Source organism: Tursiops truncatus, chromosome 11 (assembly GCF_011762595.2).
Source record: "Tursiops truncatus isolate mTurTru1 chromosome 11, mTurTru1.mat.Y, whole genome shotgun sequence".
Taxonomy (NCBI): domain Eukaryota; kingdom Metazoa; phylum Chordata; class Mammalia; order Artiodactyla; family Delphinidae; genus Tursiops; species Tursiops truncatus.
Genome location: NC_047044.1, coordinates 22170992 through 22194933, shown reverse-complemented (window position 1 = coordinate 22194933; position 23942 = coordinate 22170992). Strand labels below are relative to the sequence as shown.

The window sequence follows — 23942 nt, the reverse complement described above, 5'->3', positions numbered from 1 at the left end:
TAGAGGCCACAGTCTGCACAATAAACAGGGCGGCTGTCTGTGTTCTAACACGAGTGAGTACTGACAGCGAGAAGCAAATGGCAGCTAAGCTGTGAAAGCATGCTCCAAGGGAGCTGGCCAGCTCCCAGCCTAATGCTGGGAGAGAGAGAAAGAAAAAAATAGAGGCAAAAGAAAAATAGAACAGGGAGAGAAGAGAACGGGATGGATAATAAAAACTCTCATGTGATTTGAAGTCTCACAGGAAACCTATGAAGCCAGCGGAGCAGATATTATTATCTTCTATTTAAAAAGGAGAAACTGAGACCAAGAGTTGATAAGTGACTTTTTTAATGTCACATACTGAGTGGCAGATATAGGATTCAAAGTCAAGTGACCTGATTCTAAAATAAAGATGAAAGAAGAGAGGGTGCATTTGAAACACTGACACACACAGTCTGTCCTACCATTTACTTTATAAACAGTAAGTAACATTTTCAGATAACCAAGGCTTTGCCTTTTAAGGGTCAAACTGAAACAATTTTAGCCACTATTGAAAGGCATTTCTGAAAGGTATTGTATTTGTCCTTGCCTCCCTTGAATACTGACTGTAATTTGCCCTCTTCTAGATACATAGGGTTATGATGATGGAAATTGACTCTATATTTATGGACTCCAAATTCAGGGACACCCCCAGGTTCTAAGGAGGCACACAGGTTTTACTGCTGTCATGCCTAATACATTCATGGCTAGAAATAGCTGCAGAGCAGAATCGGCTGACTCAGCTCCTATTTCCCTCGCAGTCAGCCCTTCCTTCTTACGTGTGTCGGCTTCTGGCCCCAGCCTACTGCTTCTGATCATGTCATTCTCCTGATTAAAATCCTTTTAATGGCTCCCCACTGACTACAGCAGTGGTTTTCAACCCAGGCTACACATTAAAATCACCCGGGGAGCTTTTAAAACACTCCCAATGCCCAGATTCCACCACCAAAGATTTTGACTCAGTTGTTTAGGTATGGGGCCCTAGCCTACAGGGATTAATGTAAGTAGCATGCACTGGGGCTTCTGGATTAACAAGGATTGGATTTATCTCCCCCCCACCTCCCCAATGCCCCTGCTCTCACCTGAAACTGAAAATGGAGACAAAATCTATGAAACACTACTTTTGGAATGAAGCAATGAAGGAAATTGATATCTGAGAGATGAGAAACAGAGTGAACCCTAAAATTGTCCTAGTTTACCACCTTGAGAGAATTCTCAGGCCATTATGCAGGGAAGAAGAAGCCAGGGAGTCTGGAAGACTCTTTGAATTGAGAAGACGGAGGTGAGAGTCTAGGGAGACTAAAGTGGCTAGACTTTTCTGTATAGAGTACTAGAGAGGACAGAGGGCTGACCAGCACATGCATATGAGGAAACTATCTGAGGCCAGATTAAAAAAAAAAATGCCAGAAAAGATTAGTGGAAGTAGTATGTAGAGCTCAAACAGGGCTGATAGTAGTCTGCACTATTCAGACCGGGAAACCTGGAAATTCACAGGGCATTGTTAGAATACTCGGAAGCATCTTGCCTCAGTAGTGCAAAGAATAAGTCATAGACTAACTGATGCTCTGGTTTTGCCTAACAAATCTTAAAAGTAAGACCTGAAAGGATCAAAATATATCCAAGGAGCTTCTCTGTGTCTGATAATGGAGCCCAAGAATATTTATAGGAATACAAAAACATCCAGTACCTAACAAGGTAAAATTTGTTGACACCTGGCATGCAATACAAGTTACCAGGCATGCCAAGAACACTGAGGAGAAGAATCAATCAACTGAAACTGACCCCAAACCAACACAGATGTTAGAAGGCAAGGGCATTAAAACAGTTATTATAACCACATTCTTTATGTTCAACAAGTTAGAGAAAAGACTGAGAATGTTAAATAGAGACCTGAAAAATAAAGACTGAAGTCTAACTTCTGGAGATGAAAACTATAATCTCTGAGATTAAAAGTACACTGGATGTTAATAATGGCAGATTAGGTATCATAAGAAGAAAAGATAAGTGAACTTGACACAGCAATAGAAACTATCCAAATGAATCACAGAGAGAAAAAATAATGAAAAAAAATAAGTAGAGTATTGGTGAGTTGTGGCCCAACTTTAAATGGCCTAATATACATGTGATTGAAGTTTCCAAAGGAGAGGAGAGAGAAGGCCAGGCAGAAAACAACATTTTAAGAAATAATGACCATGATGCAGCCAACAGGGAAAACAATTTAGAGGTTCCTCAAATATTTAAAAACAGGATTACCATATGATCTAGCAATCCTACTTTTAGGTATATATCCAAAAGAATTGAAAATAGGATCTCACGGAGATGTCTGTACACTGATGTTCATTGCAGCATTATCCATAATGGCCAAGGAGTAGAAGGAACCTAAATGTCTATCAACAGATGAATGGCTAAAGAAAATGTGGTATATACATTCAGCCTTAAAAGGAAGAAAATCCTGTCATATGCTATAAGGGTCCTGATGAAGAATACTTTGTAGCCTGTGGGAATGGGAGAAAAGGCTGGAATGCTGAGCTTGGCTTAGATCTGGGTAGTATGTTCAGGCATGGAATGTGGAAGGGTGGACGTGGCTTCTTCAGAGGAAATTTGAAATGCTACTATTTTAATCAGGAGAAGAGTGAATGAAATCTGGGTGGGGAAAAAACAACGGTGTCTACTAAAATAACTTTTTTAAGGTAGAAATTTCTAGATACTCAGAACATGATTTTCTTTTTTGCACAGAGATGGGTCATTAATAGCTATAATCAGAGGGTTTCAGTTATTCATGAAATTAATTTGTTGCTGAGTGTCTAGACTGTCTCTTCAGGGCCAAATGCCTTGTTTACTTTCATTGTGTGTGTGTGTGTGTGTGTGTGTGTGTGTGTTTACTAATTCCAGTATCAACACTTAGCAGTGCTTATTCAATAATATTAACCCCAAGGCACTGTAAGAATGCAAATTCACTTTAAATGCAAAAGAAAAGCTATATTCCTTCCAATGAAGTTTTAGTGTTTAAGTGCATTTTATTGTGATGTAACTTTATCTCATTTTAGGTCAATGCTCCAAAGTTGAGAGCAGCATGATAGGTGCAGATACGCAAAACATGCTGAAAGATAGTGGAATCAATAATACCAGCCTTAGCCCATCATCAATCTCCATGCCATATGTGAAAGGGCTAAAAATCACTTGAAAGTGAGTATTTATTTGGAAGAGGATTGTTCATCTCATATGAGGAACGTAGAAGGGTGCTTCTTCCAAAACTTGGGCCAAGTGAGGCAAGCCTCTGGAGAGTCCTGCGAAGAGCTTGCAATTTAGATGCAGTGAGTGTGGGCGGTAGAGTCCAGGGGCTTTACCTGACACATAGCGTCTGAAAAAGTCTGAAGCCCAGAGGCGGTGTCTAGCTGTCCCGAAGGCTTGTGAAGAGCCAGCTGTACCGTCTATGAGTGTAAATAAAATGCTTAAATCCACAGGTCGTACATAAAGTTTGCTCTACACTTGAACACTCATATCCAGTTATTTAGTTAAAGCCTTCGGCTTTGATTAAAGTTGTTAACATTTGAAGTGTTGACTAATGTAGCCTCCCTGGTGTGGAAATATGAATATTCTTCTCATTTATTAATGTCCTATAGTGAAAGCATAACCTTTTACTTAAAATAATTGGTCTGGAAATGGAATTATAATATTCTTCTCCCCATTCCTCCCCTGCAATTTGTGAATTTGGTGATTATTCTTCTTGGTTGGGATTATAAGTTATCATTTGCATTTATCCAATACACACATATACAAACACACACTCACAGACACAATGCAAAAAAACTTCTGGGAGTAAATTTAATTTCAGTTATAGCAATGAGGGTAGGCCAGAGAAAAGTGTGACTTTATAATTCTGGTCATGAAATAAAAACATCAAAGCAAGTAATAAGTCTAAATTTGATGCTGATAGGACTATATTTCTACTATATTTAAAGCAAATAAAGTCACACTATTGAAGATTTAACATAAAATTAGAATGTTAACTTTGAAAGTTTCTTAGTGTATCTCCAAGTGATTAGATTATCACAAAATTTCCCTGGGAAGGTAGAAATGGAATCAACAACATTGCAAAAGAAAAAACAAAAAAGAAATCTGACAGCCCTACGCAAAAGAGTGATGTAAGTATAGTTTCAGCAGCTATTAGGCAAGAAGCAAATGATATGCTCATCAATTTTCTGTTATAAAAATAAGCCCAAAGGATTTTCATGGGACACATATGGGTATTGCTACCTTAATTATTTTGTTTCTACCCAAAGGTATTTAAAACACAACCAACTGTCAGAGTTGGATTTTTAAAGATATTCCTGTACTTATGAGCAGAGATTTAAGAATGTACTGAAGACTGAACTTTATTTTGTTCTTCACCGGGTACTTTTATCATTATCAATATTGTAGGAGATCATAAGCCTGGACTAGAATTATTTCCTTGGTAAAAAATGAATGATAAAACTAATGGGAAATTAATAATGTGTTCTACATTGATGTTCACAGATGTATAAATTGGACAGTGTTCAAATTTATTTCATCTAATCAAAATCCCCTTAGTAGGTACACAGTGATAAAATAAATTAATGTTGTTTTTCATAATTGCAATACGTTTTTGTTGTTGTTTAGGAAAGGGATTATTTCATAGAGATTATAATTATCCATACCTACTTCATGCAGAAAATGTGTAGCCCTTTTATTTAAAATTTCCCCCTGGCAGAGCTGTAGAGATTTTTCAATAGCAGTAAAAACTGTTGTGTAAACTTGGTAATACCATATGGAAGGCCTGAGTAACCTTCTGAGTAAAAAAAAAAAAAAAAAAAAAAAAATTCATGTACTTATGCACTGCTAACTAGTTTTTAATTCTAACAAGCCTTTGGAGAGGACTATGATTCAGGCTAGAGATTCACCCAGCTAGCATCTGCAGAGGGAAACATTTGCCTGACAATCTCTCTCAATATTCATACAACACTAAAATATCAATACAAAAGTGAAAGTAATGTTAAATATGTTATTCTTGGTCATGGCAGACACAGGGGTAAAACAGAGCTATTGATGAAACGTCAGCTTCTGAATATGAAGCATAGATTGGGGAATATGGGAAACAATAATTGGCAAAGACTTCATTTTCTAAGTCTAGACCACACAGGCCTGTAAAACTGGCAATATCTTACGGCTTAAAAGTTTATGCTTGATTTCCACTGCTGACAATGCTGCTATTAAGATATGAGATCTCCCTTTTTGACCCACCTCCTAGAGAAATGGAAATAAAAACAAAAATAAACAAATGGGACCCAATGAAACTTAAAAGCTTTTGCACACCAAAGGAAACCATAAACAAGACGAAAAGACAACCCTCAGAATGGGAGAAAATATTTGCAGACGAAGCAATGGACAAAGGATTCATCTCCAAAATATACAAGCAGCTCATGAAGCTCAATATCTAAAAAACAAAAAACTCAATCAAAGAATGGGCAGAAGACGTAAATAGACATTTCTCCAAAGAAGATACACAGATTGCCAACAAACACACGAAAGGATGCTCAACATCACTAATCATTAGAGAAATGCAAATCAAAACTACAATGAGGTAGTTGTCACACCGGTCAGAATGGCCATCATCAAAAAATCTACAAGCAATAAATGCTGGAGAGGGTGTGGAGAAAAGGGAACCCTCTTGCACGTTGGTGGGAATGTAAATTGATACAGCCACTATGGAGAATAGTATGGAGGTTCCTTAAAAAAATAAAAATAGAACTACCATACGACCCCACAATTCCGTTCCTGGACATGTATCTGGAGAAAACCATAATTCAAAAAGAGTCACGTACCACAATATTCATTGCAGCACTATTTACAGTAGCCAGGACATGGAAGCAACCTAAGTGTCCACTGACAGATGAATGGATAAAGAAGATGTGGCACATATATACAATGGAATATTACTCAGCCATAAAAAGAAATGTAATTGAGTTATGTGTAGTGAGGTGGATGGACCTAGGGTCTGTCATACACAGTGAAGCACGTCAGAAAGAGAAAAACAAATATCGTATGCTAATGCATATATATGGAATCTAAAAAAAAAATGGTGATGAAGAAACTAGGGGCAAGATGGGAATAAAGACACAGACCTACTAGAGAATGGACTTGAGGATATGGGGAGGGGGAAGGGTAAGCTGGGACAAAATGAGACAGTGGCATGGACATATATACACTACCAAATGTCAAATAGATAGCTAGTGGGAAGCAGCCGCATAGCACAGGGAGACCAGCTGGGTGCTTTGTGATCACCTAGAGGGGTGGGATAGGGAGGGTGGGAGGGAGACGCAAGAGGGAGGGGATGTGGGGATATATGTATACGTATAGCTGATTCACTTTGTTATACAGCAGAAACTAACACAACAATGTAAAGCAATTATACTCCGATAAAGATGTTAAAAAAAAAAAGATATGAGATCTCCACTACTCTCTCCTATTCCTATACTTTGGGTAGCTTTGTGACTAAAACCTTTACTAGGTTATTCAAATAACCTTGTTTTTCAAAGGCATTAATGTGCTCCACCAAGAAAAAGATCTTTGGGGACTTTTGGAAAGATTACAATTTCAAATGTATTCGTACTTTTCAAGTCACAACTTTGTGTAGTTTTCATTTCTTCATGAAAATACTTTGAATAAATCTATACTCAATGTGAATGTATTATTAGTTGTTTAATATCAAGAATAATACCATGTGAAATTGGAGGCTTAGTCAATACGATTTAATGATGCGGAAGTAATTTGTAATTACATCAGCAGTCAGTCTTCTCATCCTCTCTTCTCCTCAGTAGACCTCTATATCAAAGACAGCCTCCACCTGCACTTCTCTCTTCACTCTACATAGAATAGAAGTTATTGGAGCCATTGGGTTTCCTTAAAACTAGCCACTCATTACAAAGGTTCAAGATGGGACTTGCCCTAAAAGGCTTTGCTCTAAATCAAAGTGACCGTACATTCCTTTCTGGCTGTAAAAAATAAATTATGGGTACTTAATACAGAATTGCTGGGCCCATATATTATATATGAGGTTATCTTACATTTGGATACTTTCCCTCACTAGTCGGGATAAATGAAGTCTTGAACTTGAGACCAGTCGAAAGCATCGTCAGCCAGGAGGTATACATGGTGCCTATCTCTCATTTTAAAACCCAACAGCCCTAAACCATCAAATGAACTACTCTGTAGCAGATCTAAAGGGTGTAAAAATTTTGTTCTCTGATTTCCAAGTCTAAAGGTACAGATAGTTTGTCCATAATAAGTATATTTATGGAGTTAAATGACTTGCAAAGCCTCCTCAAGAGTGTGAATTTGCCCATAAATTCATCACAAACTTTAAATTCCATCAGTTCACTTTAAGGAAAATATACTGGGTTGGTATTAGATGCAGATGTTGTACTCCAGGCCCAAGGAATTTGGCCTCAAGGTCTAAAACACAATGACTATATTTTCCGATTCTGATATAATGCTTGTGACAGGTACTTCTCTCCAGATTGGAGTCAGATTGTATTACAGCAAAAGTACCTTCAAGAGTTAGTAAGGGTGGGGCTTCCCTGGTGGTGCAGTGGTTAAGAATCTGCCTGCCAATGCAGGGGACACGGGTTCGAGCCCTGGTCCAGGAAGATCCCACATGCCACGGAGCAACTAAGCCCGTGTGCCACAACTACTGAGCCTGTGCTCTAGAGCCCACGAGCCACAACTACTGAGCCTGTGCACCACAACTACTGAAGCCTGCACGCCTAGAGCCCATGCTCCGCAACACGAGAAGCCACCGCAATGAGAAGCCCGCACACCGCAACGAAGAGCAGCCACCGCTCGCCGCAACTAGAGAAAGCCCGCGTATGGCAACAAAGACCCAATGCAGCCAAAAAAAAGAAAAAAAGAGTTACTATGGGTGGACAGACTCTAGGTCCATCCACCTCACTACAAATAACTGGGAGAGAGATGCAAGAGGGAGGGGATATGGGGATATATGTATACATATAGCTGATTCACTTTGTTACACAGCAGAAACTAACACATTGTAAAGCAATTATACTCCAATAAAGATGTTAAAAAAAAAAAAGAACCAAATGGAATTCTAGAACTGAAAAACAAAACAAACAAACAAAAAAGAGTTAGTATGGGTGGAAAAGGCCATTGTTCTGTCCCAGCTCAAGGCTGGTTAGCCCTGTGGGTAGTGATTTAATGCCCTGAGCCTTGGCATTAAACATGGGGCCTTACGGCATCACTGCCCTGCAGTCACTGCAGTCATTCACAAGGCCTGACCACAGTGACTGAACGGGCATCTCTAGGCTGCTGGTACACATAGCACTGGGGAAAAGTGTGGGTCCAAGCCCACACCTTAAATGTTAGCCTCAGTACTTGAATTTTGAGAGACATATAGTCTTACTTTAATGATCCTTGCTTCAATGAAACCATTTTATAATATAGTTCTATTGGAATCTGTTCTTTTCAATGAGGGATTACTGGTAATGCTAGTTGAGTGACTCATGTGCTATCTATCCAAAGTATTCATTCTTCAGTGCAGAGCGCTGTTATTCAGCTGTTACATAGAGATATTTCTCATTGACTAGAAAGCAACTTAGTTGGAAGCATGTTTGTTTGATCTGTGGAAGATCCCCCTTTAATAAATGGCTAAGAGTAGCCATAAAATGAGTGTCAAGTTCTCAGTGGAAAACTAAAATCTCCTTGATGCAACTAAAAAGCAATACAGTTTCAGTTGCTTCCACTCAGACTAACAACAAAATTAATCAGAGGCTTTTAGTGAGATAGTGAGTTCCTTCTGAAATAATGAAAGCTTTTGTGAAAGGATAAGAACAGAAAGCTAAGAGTAGCTGATGGCAAATTAGAAGAAGAAGCCAAGAATTTTCTCCATTTGAAGTGATTTTTAGATTAAAGTTTTTATAGATGTTCCAGAAAAGATATTATTTTTAAGACAGACTTTTAAAGCAAAGAATAATTAGTTACTACTAATTAATCGTAATTTAAAATAATTAATGACATTCAGTACATAGAGACTGGACTTTTGGAGAGAAAATATCATAAAGACTAGAACAGAGTGCTTTTGAACCAGCAGAAATGTATTCACTTTGTCTTTCAGTTCATTAATGCTTTTTTTTCAGTTACTAGAATATAAAACTTAAGTCTAAGAAATTCTCTGAAAGATTAAATGATTTCTCACTTTTGAAAAGAAATGTTCATGATACCAAATAAAATATGAAGGCATGATAATTAGGCTATCTTTTCATCTCTTTCATTCCTTTATGCCATTAGAAATAAAAGAGCAGTAAAACTAAAATAAGAAAATGATCAGTATCAAAGTCAGTTAAACAGGGCTTCCCTGGTGGCGCAGTGGTTAAGAATCCTCCTGCCAATGCAGGGGACATGGATTCGGGCCCTGGTCCGGGAAGATCCCACATGCCTTGGGGCAACTGGGCCCGTGTGCCACAACTACTGAGCCTGTGCTCTAGAGCCGGCGAGCCACAACTACTGAGCCTGTGAGCCACAACTACTGAAGCCTGCGTGCCTAGAGCCTGTGCTCCGCAACGGGAGAGGCCACCGCAGTGAGAGGCCCGTGCGCCACAGCGAGGAGTGGCCCCCGCTTGCTGCAACTGGAGGGAGCCCGCACACAGCAACGGGGACCCAACGCAGCCAAAAATAAAATAAATAAAATAAATAAATTTATAAAGAAAAAAAGCAGTTAAACAGATTTGGTTGATCTCTTTGGGCTCAAATACACGGCAACATATATTGGCCAGTTTTTATAGAAAATCTATGCCAAGTGTATGAATAAAACAAACAATTTAAGATTAGGTATAAGCCCTGGAAAATAAAATGTTGATATTACAGCAGCTTATAAAATAAGAAAAAAGTCCCTTCAAGTTTGGGGTTTATATATGCAGTTAAGGAAGAGAGACAAGGAAACATAACAGAGATAAAAAACTAAAAATGATAACTTTAATCTTTAAAAATGAATAAGAGCAAAGAATAGAATGAGAGCCTATTTGTTATCATGTTCATATCCTAAAGTGACAAAATTTCCTAAAACGGAAAGCCTGAAACTGCTTGGAAGTTTTTCTGAAATAATGTAAAACACCCTGAGAGTCCTCTTAGTTCCCACACCAAAACTTCAAGAGACAATGATTGTAGAGCTTGACTAGAATCAGAGAGACATATATTCAAAACAGAAGGCATACCTGTAAATCCTTGTTGGATGTCCAAAGAGTCACAAAGAAGGGAAAAATTACCCACCTATGGTAGGAATTATCAAGTGTTGAATCGTTAAGGTGTCTTTAAGAGACCAACTTACATTAATAAGTTCAACCTCCCAGATTTTTTTCAACAGGTCCATCGATGTATAGCCATTAATCAGAAAGGCTTTGGTGTAGTCACCTAGTTCAATGGAATCCAGCCACTCAGCAACAGATGTGGGATGGTAGCCATCATGGCCAATGGGTCTCATCTGTAATTAGAAAATCACATTAGGATTAATTTAAGCTGTTTACTTTGTGTTCCAACAGCAGAATGCATCTTGGAAATTTACCTGATATGAAGCAACAGATCTTTCTGGATAAGAAAATAAGTAAACCCAAAATACTTTATGCACAATTCTAAATTATTAATAATTTCACGCTAAGTTAGTTTTCAAAAATGCACCCAGAAATTTCCAATTTAGCTGCTAAATCAGCTCCATATTTGAGAGAACTAAATATGTCAAACTTCTGTTGCAGACATTATTGGCATTCTGTTGGACGGAATTTAAAATGATGTCAGTCGAGCAGTTTTAAATTCAGTGCTGAAGGCACAGGGAACTGCACTCCCAAAATGTAGATGATAATTCTCATATGCACAACATCAAAGCATGTGAAAATACTGCATGACTTAAACATCCAAAGGAATTCATGCTTATGCAAGACATGTACTGTAGGTAGTGCAAACATGCTGGAGAAACATACTGCTGTGGTAAGCCAGTAAAGAAGAGGCTTTTGGGTGTTTAAGGACCATGTGTTCTACATAGACCCTACAGTATGTTAGACAAGAATAGAGAACTCGCTGGCAGACAAATTCCTATTTTTTGTCAGCTATATAAAGATTTATTTTTTTACTTTAGGAGAACAAAGAAGTGTGACAGCAACATAATGTTTCTGAGTTTAAATTGGAGTGTGAAAGTAATTTAAGCAAGAGAAACTTCTGGCATTAAAATTTTGTATGGATTATTCTAGTCTTTTGGTTTTTATTTGAAATTTTAGTTGAATTTGCAGTTCTTGGTTTTCGAAGTAACTCACTTCTAAGACGTGTGCTGCTTTGCATGTCCTACCATAACATCTAATACTTCAGTTATTAAGGACAGCTGGCACCTCATCAACTTGATGTGATCCTTCAGTGAAATTCATGATGGGAACAGCAAAACCGGCAAAATACAACATAGATTTTCCTCTTCCTTCAGATTCAAGGAGATAAATATTAACGGAAATCTACATGATTCTGATTTGTGAGCAGAGAAAAGATTAGTCTGGGCATCAGGGATGCAGATGTTAATCTCAAACATGTCAGGCTTTCTGCCACTATGCAGTGTTCTCATTTTTGAGATTCTCCTTACTCCTTTTTCTTGGAGGAGGGTGCAAAGTGTTTATTAGGGATCAACATCTGCGGAAGGAGGGATGAGGAAGCAGAAGAGGGGCCGAACTATGATGGGGCTTGATGGCACCTCTGTGAGCCATTTGGGGAGCTCTGGCACAGTTCAGGCTAGTAGAGTGTCCGGGGCAGGACGGATATGAACAGGTCTTTGTGATCTGCCTCTCTGTCACTGGATGTTGCTGCCTGGGAGTAGCATGCTCTGGTGAGGGCTCTCTGCCGTGGAGGCAGACCCTGAAGATGCTGATTGCTGGAGGCTGTCTGCTGACCACTCTCCCTGATGCTGGGCAAGTCCTTCCTTGAAGGGAGTTACAGGTGGTACATTGCCATGTCTTCCAGAATACCCGGGATCTCGATGCACCAGATGTTACTACATTTGGCTTTTGCCTTTCACTCTATACCCACTCACTCATTCACATGCACACAACACTTATTTTTTAAATTTTAGGTGAACCATTGGAAAGACATTTCTCCTGAACCATTTGCGGACATCATGAAACTTCATCCCCTGATACTCCAGGAGCATCTCCCAAGAACAAGAACATTCTCCGACACAGTCACAGTATCATCACCCTCAATAAATCTAACATTGATAAAATTATGTTACCTAATATATAGTCCATATTAACATTCCCCAATGTCCCCAAAATGTCATCTGTAGCTGTTTTTTTTTTCCTAGCCATGAGCAATCAAAGGTCAAGGCAATTATATTTTCAAGTATCTCTTCTACCTTTTTTTTTTCTCTCTTTTCTTCTTCTGGGATGGTATTTACTCCTTTTTTTTAAAAATTTATTTACTTTTTTAAATTTGTGGTACGCGGGCCTCTCACTGTTGTGGCCTCTCCCTTTGCGGAGCACAGGCTCCGGACGCGCAGGCTCAGCAGCCATGGCTCACAGGCCCAGCCGCTCCGCGGTATGTGGGATCTTCCCGGACTGGAGCACGAACCCGTGTCCCCTGCATCGGCAGGCAGACTCTCAACCACTGTGCCACCAGGGAAGCCCTACTCCTTCATTTTTAAGTTCCCTTTTCTCCTTTTCTCTTTCCTACTGCTCTACTCTCCAATCCATTTTCCATTTTGAGGTTGAAATGTCCTCTGCTTTAATATTGCCATGTAATTCATTACTTTGCATTGGGGTCTGAACTACATCAGACTTTTGTATTTCATTCTTACATTGACTGACTCATTTTAGCTACTCATTAAACGTTTGTTCACATAACACTTAACTCAGTGTTTATTACACAGTAGTTACAAATGTAAATGACACCTCAGGAGTTGCAAAATGAAGTTTTGGCAGCAGTTACAAATAACCGGATACTATATATATGTGTAAAACTGGCAACTAGGACCCAAAGCAGAAGCTCAAAGGTATCAAATACTTTCATATTCTACAGAGAATTACAAAAATATTGGGGCCAGGGGCATTCTCCAGGACTTATTAAGAGGTGGTTGAACCAACTCTGCTACCTTGAATAATCACCCCAGCCTTAGGAAACTCCCTGGCTGTCCCAGTTGACACAAGGAAACAACTGGAGAAAGGGGAAGAAGGAAGGAAGAGAGACTCATTAGCTTTGAAATTAATAGCCTGGCAGGGAGGTCTTGCTGTTAGCCATCCAAGAAGCTGATCACCCCAGCAGTGGATACTGGGGACGACCTTAGAGAATCTTGATGAATCAAGCTGGGGTAGAGTCAGATGTCCCACACCAGAGAACTGTGCAGTAGGGTCCCCACAGGTCACCCCAAGCATTCATACTCCATTCCTTTAAGAGAGCAGCCAGCGGCCACCTGCCACACAGAGGTTGCTGGTGATCAGCGTTAGCCAAAGAACAATGACGGGAAACTCACCAGAGCTCTGCAAACCAAACCCAGTCAAGTGTAAGGAAGTATGCCTTCCCCCCAGTCTCTCCTTCTCTAGCACTAGGGAACTTAGAATCAGAAAAGAGAGAGGTACCAGTCCCTTGGCAGAAGCCTGAAATGGGGTAGGGGTGGGGGGAGAAAATAAAACTGGAGGCTTAAATGGATAGGAACTGAATTTTCAATATTTTACGTAACTGGAAAGCTACTGGATATGTCTGAGATAACATTAAAAATAGTAACGAGAGAGTCAATTGAGCTTGGTTGAAGGCAGGACTGGAAAAAAAATGTCACATCAGTTTCTGCAGACTGCTCAGAAATCTGGTTCCTCCTGTGAGGCAAGTTCTCCCAGACCAGCCTTAAGGAGGTGAGAGGGAGGGAAATACTTGGTGGAAAGATGAGAGACGGGGGCAGGGTAGAGAGCAAGCGTGAAGAGAATCTAGGAATGGGTACACTGACATGTGCAGGGGCAGCATTCATCCAGCTGCTCATTTGTTAAACATTTAGCCAGTGCCTATTCTGATAAATGTCGTGGAATAGTAGAGAACAAAACAAGTTATAGTCTCTCCCTCATAGAAATTATAACCCTTATTGAAAAAATATGTGAACAGATGAACAATAAATTATGAAGGCTCTGCATACCTGAAGACAGGAAACCATTAGTGCCAAGTGAAGTTACAAAACTAACTTGACACGTATTTAATGGTATGCAGAATGGTTACTGCGCTGCACAGCAATTACCTTCAAAGCAATTCTTCCATCTGTTCCTTCATTTCTGTTCTTCCTGCCACTACTCTGTTTAGGTTCTTGTTGGTGCTTATAAAAACTAATGCAATAGCCTTCCACTTGGCCTCCTACCTTTGGTCCAGCTTATACCATGATGCTACATCAGTCTGCCAAAAAGCCAGGCTCTTTAAGTCAACCCTTGCACGAAAATCTATAGTGGTTCTTTCTTGATAAAAGCCCAAATGTCCTATTCCAGCATCCTAGGACAACTGAGATCAGGTACAAACTTATCTTTTCAACCTAATTTCACACTACTTGCTATATGTAAACTAATACATATGATTAGACACATGAGTAAACATGTGTTTACATTAGACACATGTCTAAACAGTATGTTAATTTGCTAGCCATTCCATGAACATGAACTGTGTGTGCAAGACACATTCATTTCTTTGCTAATATCATTTTCCATGCTTTTTGCTTTTATTTCTGGAGTGTTTCTCCAGGATTGGCTTCTTGAGCTCTAAGATACAAATTTCCAACCATTTGTAAAGTATCTCACATAGATGTCCTATAGTATCACCAACACAAGGCAAAAATGTATCTCTTTCAGCTCACAAACTGGCCCTCCTTTTGTGTTTCCCAACTAAGTTAATGGGGAAGCACCACACTATTGCCCACCTAGATGCTTAGGAGTCACCTAGCTTTCCCCATTCTGTTTTACCATCATATCTGATTAGGCCAACAAGTCTTATATATTTGATTTCCAAAATGTCTCTCAATTCAGTTCCTTTCTCCCAAAATGGACTTTGGAATCTGACAATAATATCTACTGCAGTATTGTAAGGATCATACGACATAGGCTATGTGAACTAGTGCAGTGTTTTGAATACATATGTCTTCAGTAACTCTTAGTTCCCTTCCTCCCCAGTGCCCTAAATTAGGCCCACGCTTATTTTGAAACTGTATAATGTTGAGTCCTTTGGCTGCTACTCTTTTCAACTTCCAATCAAAACTCTTCTTTCCTCTCTCACCCCTCCCAACTTCCCTCACTCCTTGTCTTTTCTACTTTGTTTCAGAAAGAGTTTATGACTGCTAGCATCTTTATACTCGCCCTTCCCACAGCTGACAGTTATTTTTCAGAAATATATCTAACCAGGTCTCTCAAGTCGATTGAATTGTTGGTCTCAATTCTTCGCTCTCTTCCTGGATTAGAATTATGCCTCTGTGCCCTTTGCTGAGGGATCTATATTGAACCCTGATGTGGCTGGAGTTACTTCTCCATCCCATTGATGTTGGTCATGTACTTGCTTGGCCAGTGGAACAGGCAGAAGTATCAGTGTGGTGGTTTATAGATGAGGCCTCTGCACTCCTGTGATCTACTCATCCTTTTGAGTCCTATGCTCTATTACAAGAAAAACAATTGTTGACTAGTTGCATAACTGCTGGTCCTAGAAGAAAGATGAAGACTTGTGGGGCAAACCTAAATCTAGCCCGAAGCTTGGAGTCTACCCCAGCTCGCTGGAGTTCAGGTGAGTCCGGCTGAAGTTAGCTGAACCACAGCTGACCCGCGGACTCATGAGTAAGGAAAATAAATATATATACATATATTTTGTTGCTATAAACCACTGATATTTTGACATATAGGGGAAAACTGACTAATAGAGTCACTCTTTTATTTCAAAACCCTTGGTATTTGCATTAGTCTGGGTTCTCCAGAGAAAGAGAATCAATAGGCTGTGTATATACACATGCAGAAGCCCCCAAACCTGGCAAGTGTGAAATGTGCAGGGCAGGTTGGAGACTCAGGGAAGAACTGATGCTGCAGCTCAAACCTGAAGGCAGTCTGCAGTCAGAATTCCTTTGTCTTCTTTGGAGGACCTCAGTCTTTTTCTCCGATTGGATAAGTCCATCCACCTTATGAAGGGTAATCTGCTTTACTCAAAGTCTAACTGATTGAAATGTTAATTTCATCTAAAAAAATACCTTCACAGTGACGTCTAGACTGGTGTTTGACCAAATATCTGGGTACTGTGGCCTAACCAAGTTGACACATAAAATATTCCAAACTCTTTATGAATCCACCAGCAAATGCATCTACATGAGACTGAGAAAGACTAGGGAAGCTAAGTTAACATCAACATCCTACCCACGTTACGTGACTGTCGTCTAGTAAACACCTATGTACTGCATTCTCACTAATCCTCAACGAAGTAATTCTTTATTTTATGAGTATGATTGTTGGGGCATAATCCACTGTATTTCCAGTTAACTTCCATACTTTTGCTCATGCTATTCTCTCTGCCAGGGATGCTACTTTCCCCCTGTTCTCTGCTGAAATTCTTTCCATTCTTAAAAGGTCCTGTTCAAATGCCGTCTCTTTTGTGACGCCTTCTCCAAAGCTACCCTTACTCCCGAGTCAAAACTAATCATACCTTCTACTAGGTTTCTGTAGTAATTTGCATAAAACTCTATTATAGCTCTATTAAAGTCTGATTTCTATTATAGTTAGAGAGGTGAATGTCTGTCTTCTTCTTTAGACTGTCGACCTCTTGGTGATGAAACAAGGTCTTAGCCACTTTTGTAGTCTCTCACGTGCCCAGCAGAGCATCTCACATATGGCAGGCATTTGCTAAATGTTGATTAAATTAAGTGATTTAATGAACACATGAAGACAAAATGACTAATTTTAGTGGCATCCATTTGTGGGGGAGATTTGTATTTTTTACCACATATTATGAAAATGAGGGCTCTTTTTATGGTCTAACAGTAATGTTTATAACTATTTAAAACTATTAAATACCAAGGACCAATTCCAGGTAGTATGCTGTATCACAAAATGCACTGGGCTTTGTTTCTGTAGCCTGGCAGTCCTGACTCTACTATTAACCATCTGTGTAACTATGGGCAAGTTACTTCACATCTCTAAGCTTCAGTGTTCCCATCTATAAAATAAGGGTGTTAGATCAATGATCTCAAAGTTCCTTTTTAGTTCCTAAGTCTTACAATTCTATAATTTGTATATTAATATCAAATTAGTGTCAGATTTATTTATCCAGTAGAGAGAAAAGAAGCCCAAAGGCAAAGAAAACGATTACAGGACAAGATAGGACATGCAGGTTAAAGGCAGATGACAGCCACACTTCTTTCCTTCAGTGTACCCACACGGAGCACATGACTGCTTTCTCAAATTAGCAGTGTTTAAACGCTCTTTCCAGCAGGCACATCTGGCAGGACAAGGCTAGACAGAGACAGCTCCAGGGGCTGCCGGGCCTGCCATACTGCTGAGCAGGAATGGCAGTCAGGCACAGTCTGTAATCTGAGAGGCAGAGTGGTGGGCAGGCAGAAGGCATTGTAACAGGGGTTCACAACAAGGCAAAACGATTCAACTAGTTGAATCCCAAAGTCTGGGGAAAACCTAAGTTGGGATAGAAATCAGAGATAGCAGTGAAGAAAGCTTCAGTCTCTGGAAAAATGAGGATATATTGGTACATTATACCGAAGATCTTCCTTCCTGCCCAAATGTGCATTGACTTTCCTCCAGGAGCCTCTTAAGGCAAACCTGGCCTCAGAGAGGACACACTGTTAACATCACAGGCTACACAGCAGGCAGAGATCACTGACCCTAGGACAGTGCTCTGTGGTGTCCTGGGGCTTCAAGGGGGCCAATTATAAGACAGGTGAACAGTCCAGGTTCTGAAACTGCCTGGTCTACTTCAGCTGAATAGCTCATATTTTAAGTCTTCTACACAGGTAAGAAGAGGAAGGAAAGCTTTCTCTACTTTAAAAAGAAATATTTGAAAACCACTGACGTAGAAGAGTTTTCTAAGATTACATGATCACTACAGTTTTATTTTCTTTTAATTTGTTAGTTTTATTGAAATATTCTGGGTTTGCTGTATATGTATGGAGATATATATATATATATATATATATATATATATATATATATATATATAAATATAGCCTGTCATTCTCTCTGCCTGATATTCTTTCTGCCTGAAACCAGCTTTATCTGCTGAGACAAAGATAATACCTTATAAAGTGATAGAACCACAAGATAAAAGGTATAGCAAGAGGAAGGCAATAAAGATAGTAAAAGGAAACAAAAGAAGAAAAAATGAAATTACATTATAATAGATTTGGGATTAAATTTAAAAAACAGTTCTCAGTGCAACAGGTTATGAAGCCAGCATTAGGATAGTGGCATGGTAATTAGATCAAAATAAGGAACTCAAAAAGGTCAATAACAAATGTGGCAGATATTTTTATAGCTCAAGGTGTTACAAAACTGAGACAGAGACCCATTGTTGTTCACCCAAAACTGTTCTCTCTTCTTCCATAGTAATGGGGCTTCAATTGAGCTCGTGTCTGCCTAACTAGATTCGAGATACACTAGCTTCTCTTCTGGTTGCTTCCATGAGAATACATTTGAGCCTAGGCGATGCCAATGAAAGTGCTGCGTGTAACTTCCAGGTCATCTTTAACCTAAAAGGTTCTTTGCTCTAGAGCTGCTTTTGTTTTTATCTACTCTTGAGCTGAAACATCCGGGTCTGCAGCCCAGCTTCGTCCACATGGGCAAAACAATACTCTAGAGTTTGGGAAATGCTTCTCAAACCTTAATGTACATAAGAATCATGTGTGAGATCTTAACCTGCAGATTCTAATTCAATAGGTTGAAGGCAGACTCTGAGATTCTGCATTTCTGACAAGCTTCCTGGCGATGCTGATGCTGTCAGTCTGTGGATCATACTTTAGGGGATGACAGAGCAACAGATGGAAGGTCCTGGGTCCTCCCACAGTTGCCCAGAGCAGAGTCAACTTGTAAACCTGGACTGCTCACTGTCAGACTATTATGTGGGAGAAATAAGCATTCTGTTCTTTAAACCACTAGGAAGTCTCTATTTTAGTGGCTTAGCCTTTAATAAAAACAGAATTAAAAATTAAATAAGACAACTTCACGTAGAACATTTAAAGGAAGCCTGTATTTCCACTTGACAGTATGTTGCATTGTCTTTTGTTTTGTGAAGCCATGAGTTTTCATATCTGTTGCCATTAAAAGAAACTTCATTTCTTTTAACTGCCTTTGTTGGTATCTTTCTGGCAATCATGCCACCATCCCTTTGTGACAACTATGCAAGGGATAAGAGGGGGAAATGTAGAAAACCTCAAGTTTCTAGCTTTGACACCTGGGTACATGGTGGTATTACCAGCTGAGAAAGAAAAGAAAATAGAAGGAAATACACGAATAATTTTGAGACATGAGAAATTAAAGATGTTGGGGAATAGCACATTAAATTTGGGGGAGAAGTCTGAGGGGACTTACAACCTTGGGCAGCAGCAGCAGCACAAGTGGGAATCTTGGCTCTTCCACTCATTAGCTGTATGACCTTGAGTAAACTACTCAACCTTCCTAAACATCCATTTTCTGATTAGTAATGTGAGAGAGAGAAAGAACCTCTGACGGTTGTCATAGGCATTCAGTGAAATAATGCAAGTAGAGTTTAGCCCAGTGCTCAGCACAAAGAAGCACTTGATAAATCTTAGTTATTTTTATCACGTGGGGGAGCTGAAATCCAACATGGATGGGACTGAAGAGGGTATGTATTGATAGTATGGGAAGAGAAGTGGCCTGAGGGAGAATCAACGTGTTCAAAGTGAAGGATAAGAATTATATGCAGGAGGCGAAAAAGGGAATAGTCAAGACAATAAGAGAAGTGAGGGAAAAGAAGCTGCAAGGAGGCTGTGGGCAGCAGTGCTGGAATCTGCAGAGGTCTGCTGAGAAGAGGAGGGAGAAGTGCTCATGGCGTCTGGCAAATAGGTCTCTGCACCTCACTAAGAAGAACCCAGAAGCTGGTCTGTGCTGGGTTGAGGTGTGAGTTAGAGATGAGGATGTAGAAAGTGCAATCTAAATGATTCTGCTGAGGAGTTTGTATGGGAAGAGAAGGAGGGAGAGTGAGTTTTTAGAAATTACAAGGAAAAGGCATGGAAAGGAGTGACAAATGAGGATTCGGGGCTGAGGAAGGTCAGACATACAAAGGAGTAAGAGTCCAAGAGTGCAGTGGAGATCGGGGTGGGGTAGGGGGCTTGCCTTCTGCTCTGGCGATTTTTGCTTGCCTTTCTTAGAAATTACAGCATGAGAGGCATAGTTAGAGATAACTTTGGGGTTAATAATTTCTGTGTTAACAGAAGCTACCTGGCTTGGACTTGGTGAGAGCTGGATTCTTATATGTGAAATACTGGTAAAGGTCCTCACGTGGGCAAGGGCAGCCTTCCGCGTGGCATGCTGCTCCCCGGATACACACAAACCTGACTACCACTTATTGTAAACGTCCTGGTACAACAGCCTCGATGTGCCAGGCTCAGGTACTTAAACTTGCCTATGATGCTGCAATGGACCACGGCTTCTCTCTTCTACCTGGATGTACTCTGTGCTCTCAGACTCCCTGATAGGAGTTTTGTAATACAGACAGCTGACATCGTCGGGTATGTCCCTCTATTCCTGCTTCTTATTCTAGCCTCTTCTGCTCTGTCCTGCTGCTACCCAAGACCTAGACTAACAGCAGTCCTGAGAATAAACCAGGCCAAACAGTGCTAGCAGACAGCGTGCTGCCAAGTCCAAACGCAGGTCTATCAAGTAGCGCGAGGATCAGATCTCCCACAGGCTCTGAGACCTGGGCTTAGACATCTCTGTGCTGTTCATCAGTGGCTCTTAAAAGACTGATTGAACATGAAAGAGAAAGGCAGATCCACTGACCATGGAGCCCCAGAAAACGTCTATTCATCACCATTAAAGCGCTATTGCAGTGTAACTTTGCCGGGAGAGATGTCTACGAAATGGATAAGAGTATTGATGACACCACCTAACAATCATATGAGACTTTAAAGAGCCCAAAGGGATTTCATACACATTATCTCATTCGTGAGGGGTTTTAGGTGATCTTTGGGAAAATGCCCTTTATGGAGTCTGAGACTCTGGGTACTCCATGTAATGTTATTCTTTCTGTGGAATTGAAAGGATTAATACACTGTGACTATTGTTAGGAAGCAGAATGTGATAAAGTCTCTGTGTTGTATATATGCAGCAAGGGAGGGAGACACGTAACATATACAAATCTGTTGCTTGAAGCCCCTTTGTTTGCAATTAGACTCTCTTATGGAGACAATTTCTGTAAAAGAATGGGGAGAAACTTAAACCCTCAGAGGTAAGTGAGTTATGTTTAGATGTCACTATGGACTTACAAATTGCAGATAATAGTAACCGCTCTAATTTTTCCCACCACCAACTGAGCCTTGCCGACTTTGTGTCCTTGAGTGTTTAGACAATTGAAGACTCCCAGCTTTAGGAATAGGGCAGGAGCGTGAAGAGGTGATACCTGGATATTACTTGGCACTACATTTTGGGGGAATAAAGGGAAAGTGAAGTGCTTTGGACTGGGTACTATCTCTTAATGCCCTGTGATTTCTATTTCGCGAATAAAAGAAATAAACTAAGGTCTAGCCGTGAGAGGGCCTGAGGTATCCCTTATTTTGACAAGTCTTAGACCGTGACGTGAAGTAATGGACAAATAGTGCATAGATAAGAAATGTTTTTAAGACACATGGTGATCAACTTCCAATAGCACAATATGGTTGATTGGTGATCAAAACAGAAGCACTAGCCAGACTAGTCAACCCTCTAGCCATCAGGGTTAGGGATTAACCCTTTGATAAAAGGCACTGGACTGACCACAAGTTAAAGGAGTGAAGCTGCCAAAACAGGCAAGTTCTATAAACTGTGGTAGAAAAAAAAAATGACCATAACAACAGTAACAACCATAAAACAATCTCTTTATCGCTTTGCAAACAGTGTGAGCAGACTGCCAATCAGGCTTCTTCTATGCACACATAGAGTAACTGCTCTCTGGAGCATCACCTGAGAACCTGGCAGTTATCTGCCAGGTAAGATCTGTGGGGATGTGGATGAAAGGACCGACAGAGCCACTACGCAGTACACATATAAACATTGGGGTTGAATGATTTTATTGTACTTCTCTCTGAAGCTTTTGGTAAAAGATGTGTTTTTAAAAATTCAATAAAAGTACATGCTTTTGCCATCTTTTCATTTCTAAAATCCTTGTTGAGATCATATTGACCCTAGAGCCCTCTGTTAAATATCACTATTTGTTTTGATTTATTTCCTTGTTGCAAATCTCTTTTATGAAACAAGGGCTCAGATTAAAGATGAAGCGGATTTATTGCAACCAGAATAAGGTGCTGAGCAATGTTCACCATCATTCACATTTTCAAGCTCCACCACTGATATGAACTATGTTTAGAAAAAGACAAAGGATCCCTTTTTTTTTACCTCTGACAGTACATGTTTTCTGACATTCATGTAGCTTCATGTAGCTTATATAGTGCACTGATAGTAGCATTTTCAATGCTACTATCAGTCAGGAAAATTGTTTGTAAGTTATTAGTCTCAACTAAAAAAAAATTTCCCAAACTTGAGTCTTCAGAAGATAATGAATGTTCTGAATACCAATTCTATTTATTTGATATTTAAAAACCATGTCCTTTCTCAGAGCCTCTAGGTATGTGCATAATAACACCACCCACTGAAGTACTTCAAACAGATAAATGTACCATAAAACCAAAGTTAGCAGTATACAAATGAATAACTTATATTCTGCTTGGGTTGGGAAGTATAAAAGATATCATACAAATGGTGGCAAAAAATTAGTATAGGAGTTACAAAATTGAGGACCTACAACCCATCTATCTATCCATCCGTCCATCCATCCAACCATCCACCCATCTACTCATTCATTCATTCATTCGTTCACTCAACAAATATATAGGGCATGTCAACTATATTCTAGGCACTGTTCTGGATGCATCAGTGAATACAACATAAAAAGGTGTCAGCCATTGTGGAGTTTATGCTCTAACTGGGGAGACAGAAAATAATTAACATAATAAATAGCATAATAAATAGGGAAGTTATGTCAGAAAGTGATAATTGCTGTGACAACAGAAAGTACAAGAGGAGGTCTGGGAGTGCTGGAGGTTCTGTGGGGACAGGAGGAAATGTGGTATTCAATAGGGTGGTTAGGGGACATCTTATTCAGAAGGCAAGACTTGAACAAAGATTTAAAGAGGGCAAATTTGCTTTGTTGGCAACTAGGGGGAGAGGATTCCAAATAGAGGGAATAGGTAGAGCAAAGGCTCTCAGGAAGGAGTGAGCCTGGTGTCCATTCAAGGAATAACAAGGAAACCAGGGGGGTTGAAGCAGCTTGTGCAGGCAGAGAGAGGCGGGGAACAGGTCAGAGAGGCAATCAGGGGCCAGATAAGGTAGAGCTTTGAAGGCCTTGTAAGGAGTTCGGCTTTCATTCTGTGGGAAACAGGGAGCCAGTGCAAGAATTTGCACAGAGCAGTGACATGATTTGGCTTATATTTCAGCAGAATCACTCTGGCTGCTGTGTTAAGAAGTGCATAGGGAAGCAAGGGTAGGAGCAGAGAGGCCTGTTCAGAGGCTCTGGAAGTAACTCAGGAGAAGCAGGGCTAATGGCTTGGACAGGGTGCTAGAGGAGAGGTGGTAAGAAATGGTCAGATTCCAGATGATTTCCTGAGACACAAAATAAAGTGTTCCTTGTTCTCTGATGTGGAATGGGAACCTGTC

The 23942-nt window shown here is 40.0% G+C and overlaps 1 protein-coding gene across 16 annotated transcripts in view; it reads right to left on the bottom strand.

Moving 5' to 3' along the window:
* Window positions 1-23942, bottom strand: part of ANKS1B (ankyrin repeat and sterile alpha motif domain containing 1B) — a 416932-nt gene that overhangs the window by 303913 nt on the left and 89077 nt on the right. For all 16 annotated transcript variants that reach the window (XM_033866212.2, XM_033866217.2, XM_019918430.3 and 13 more), the window contains exon 3: window positions 10376-10528. In XM_033866212.2, coding sequence (XP_033722103.2) covers window positions 10376-10528 — 153 coding nt within the window. The remainder of the gene's footprint in view (window positions 1-10375; window positions 10529-23942) is intronic.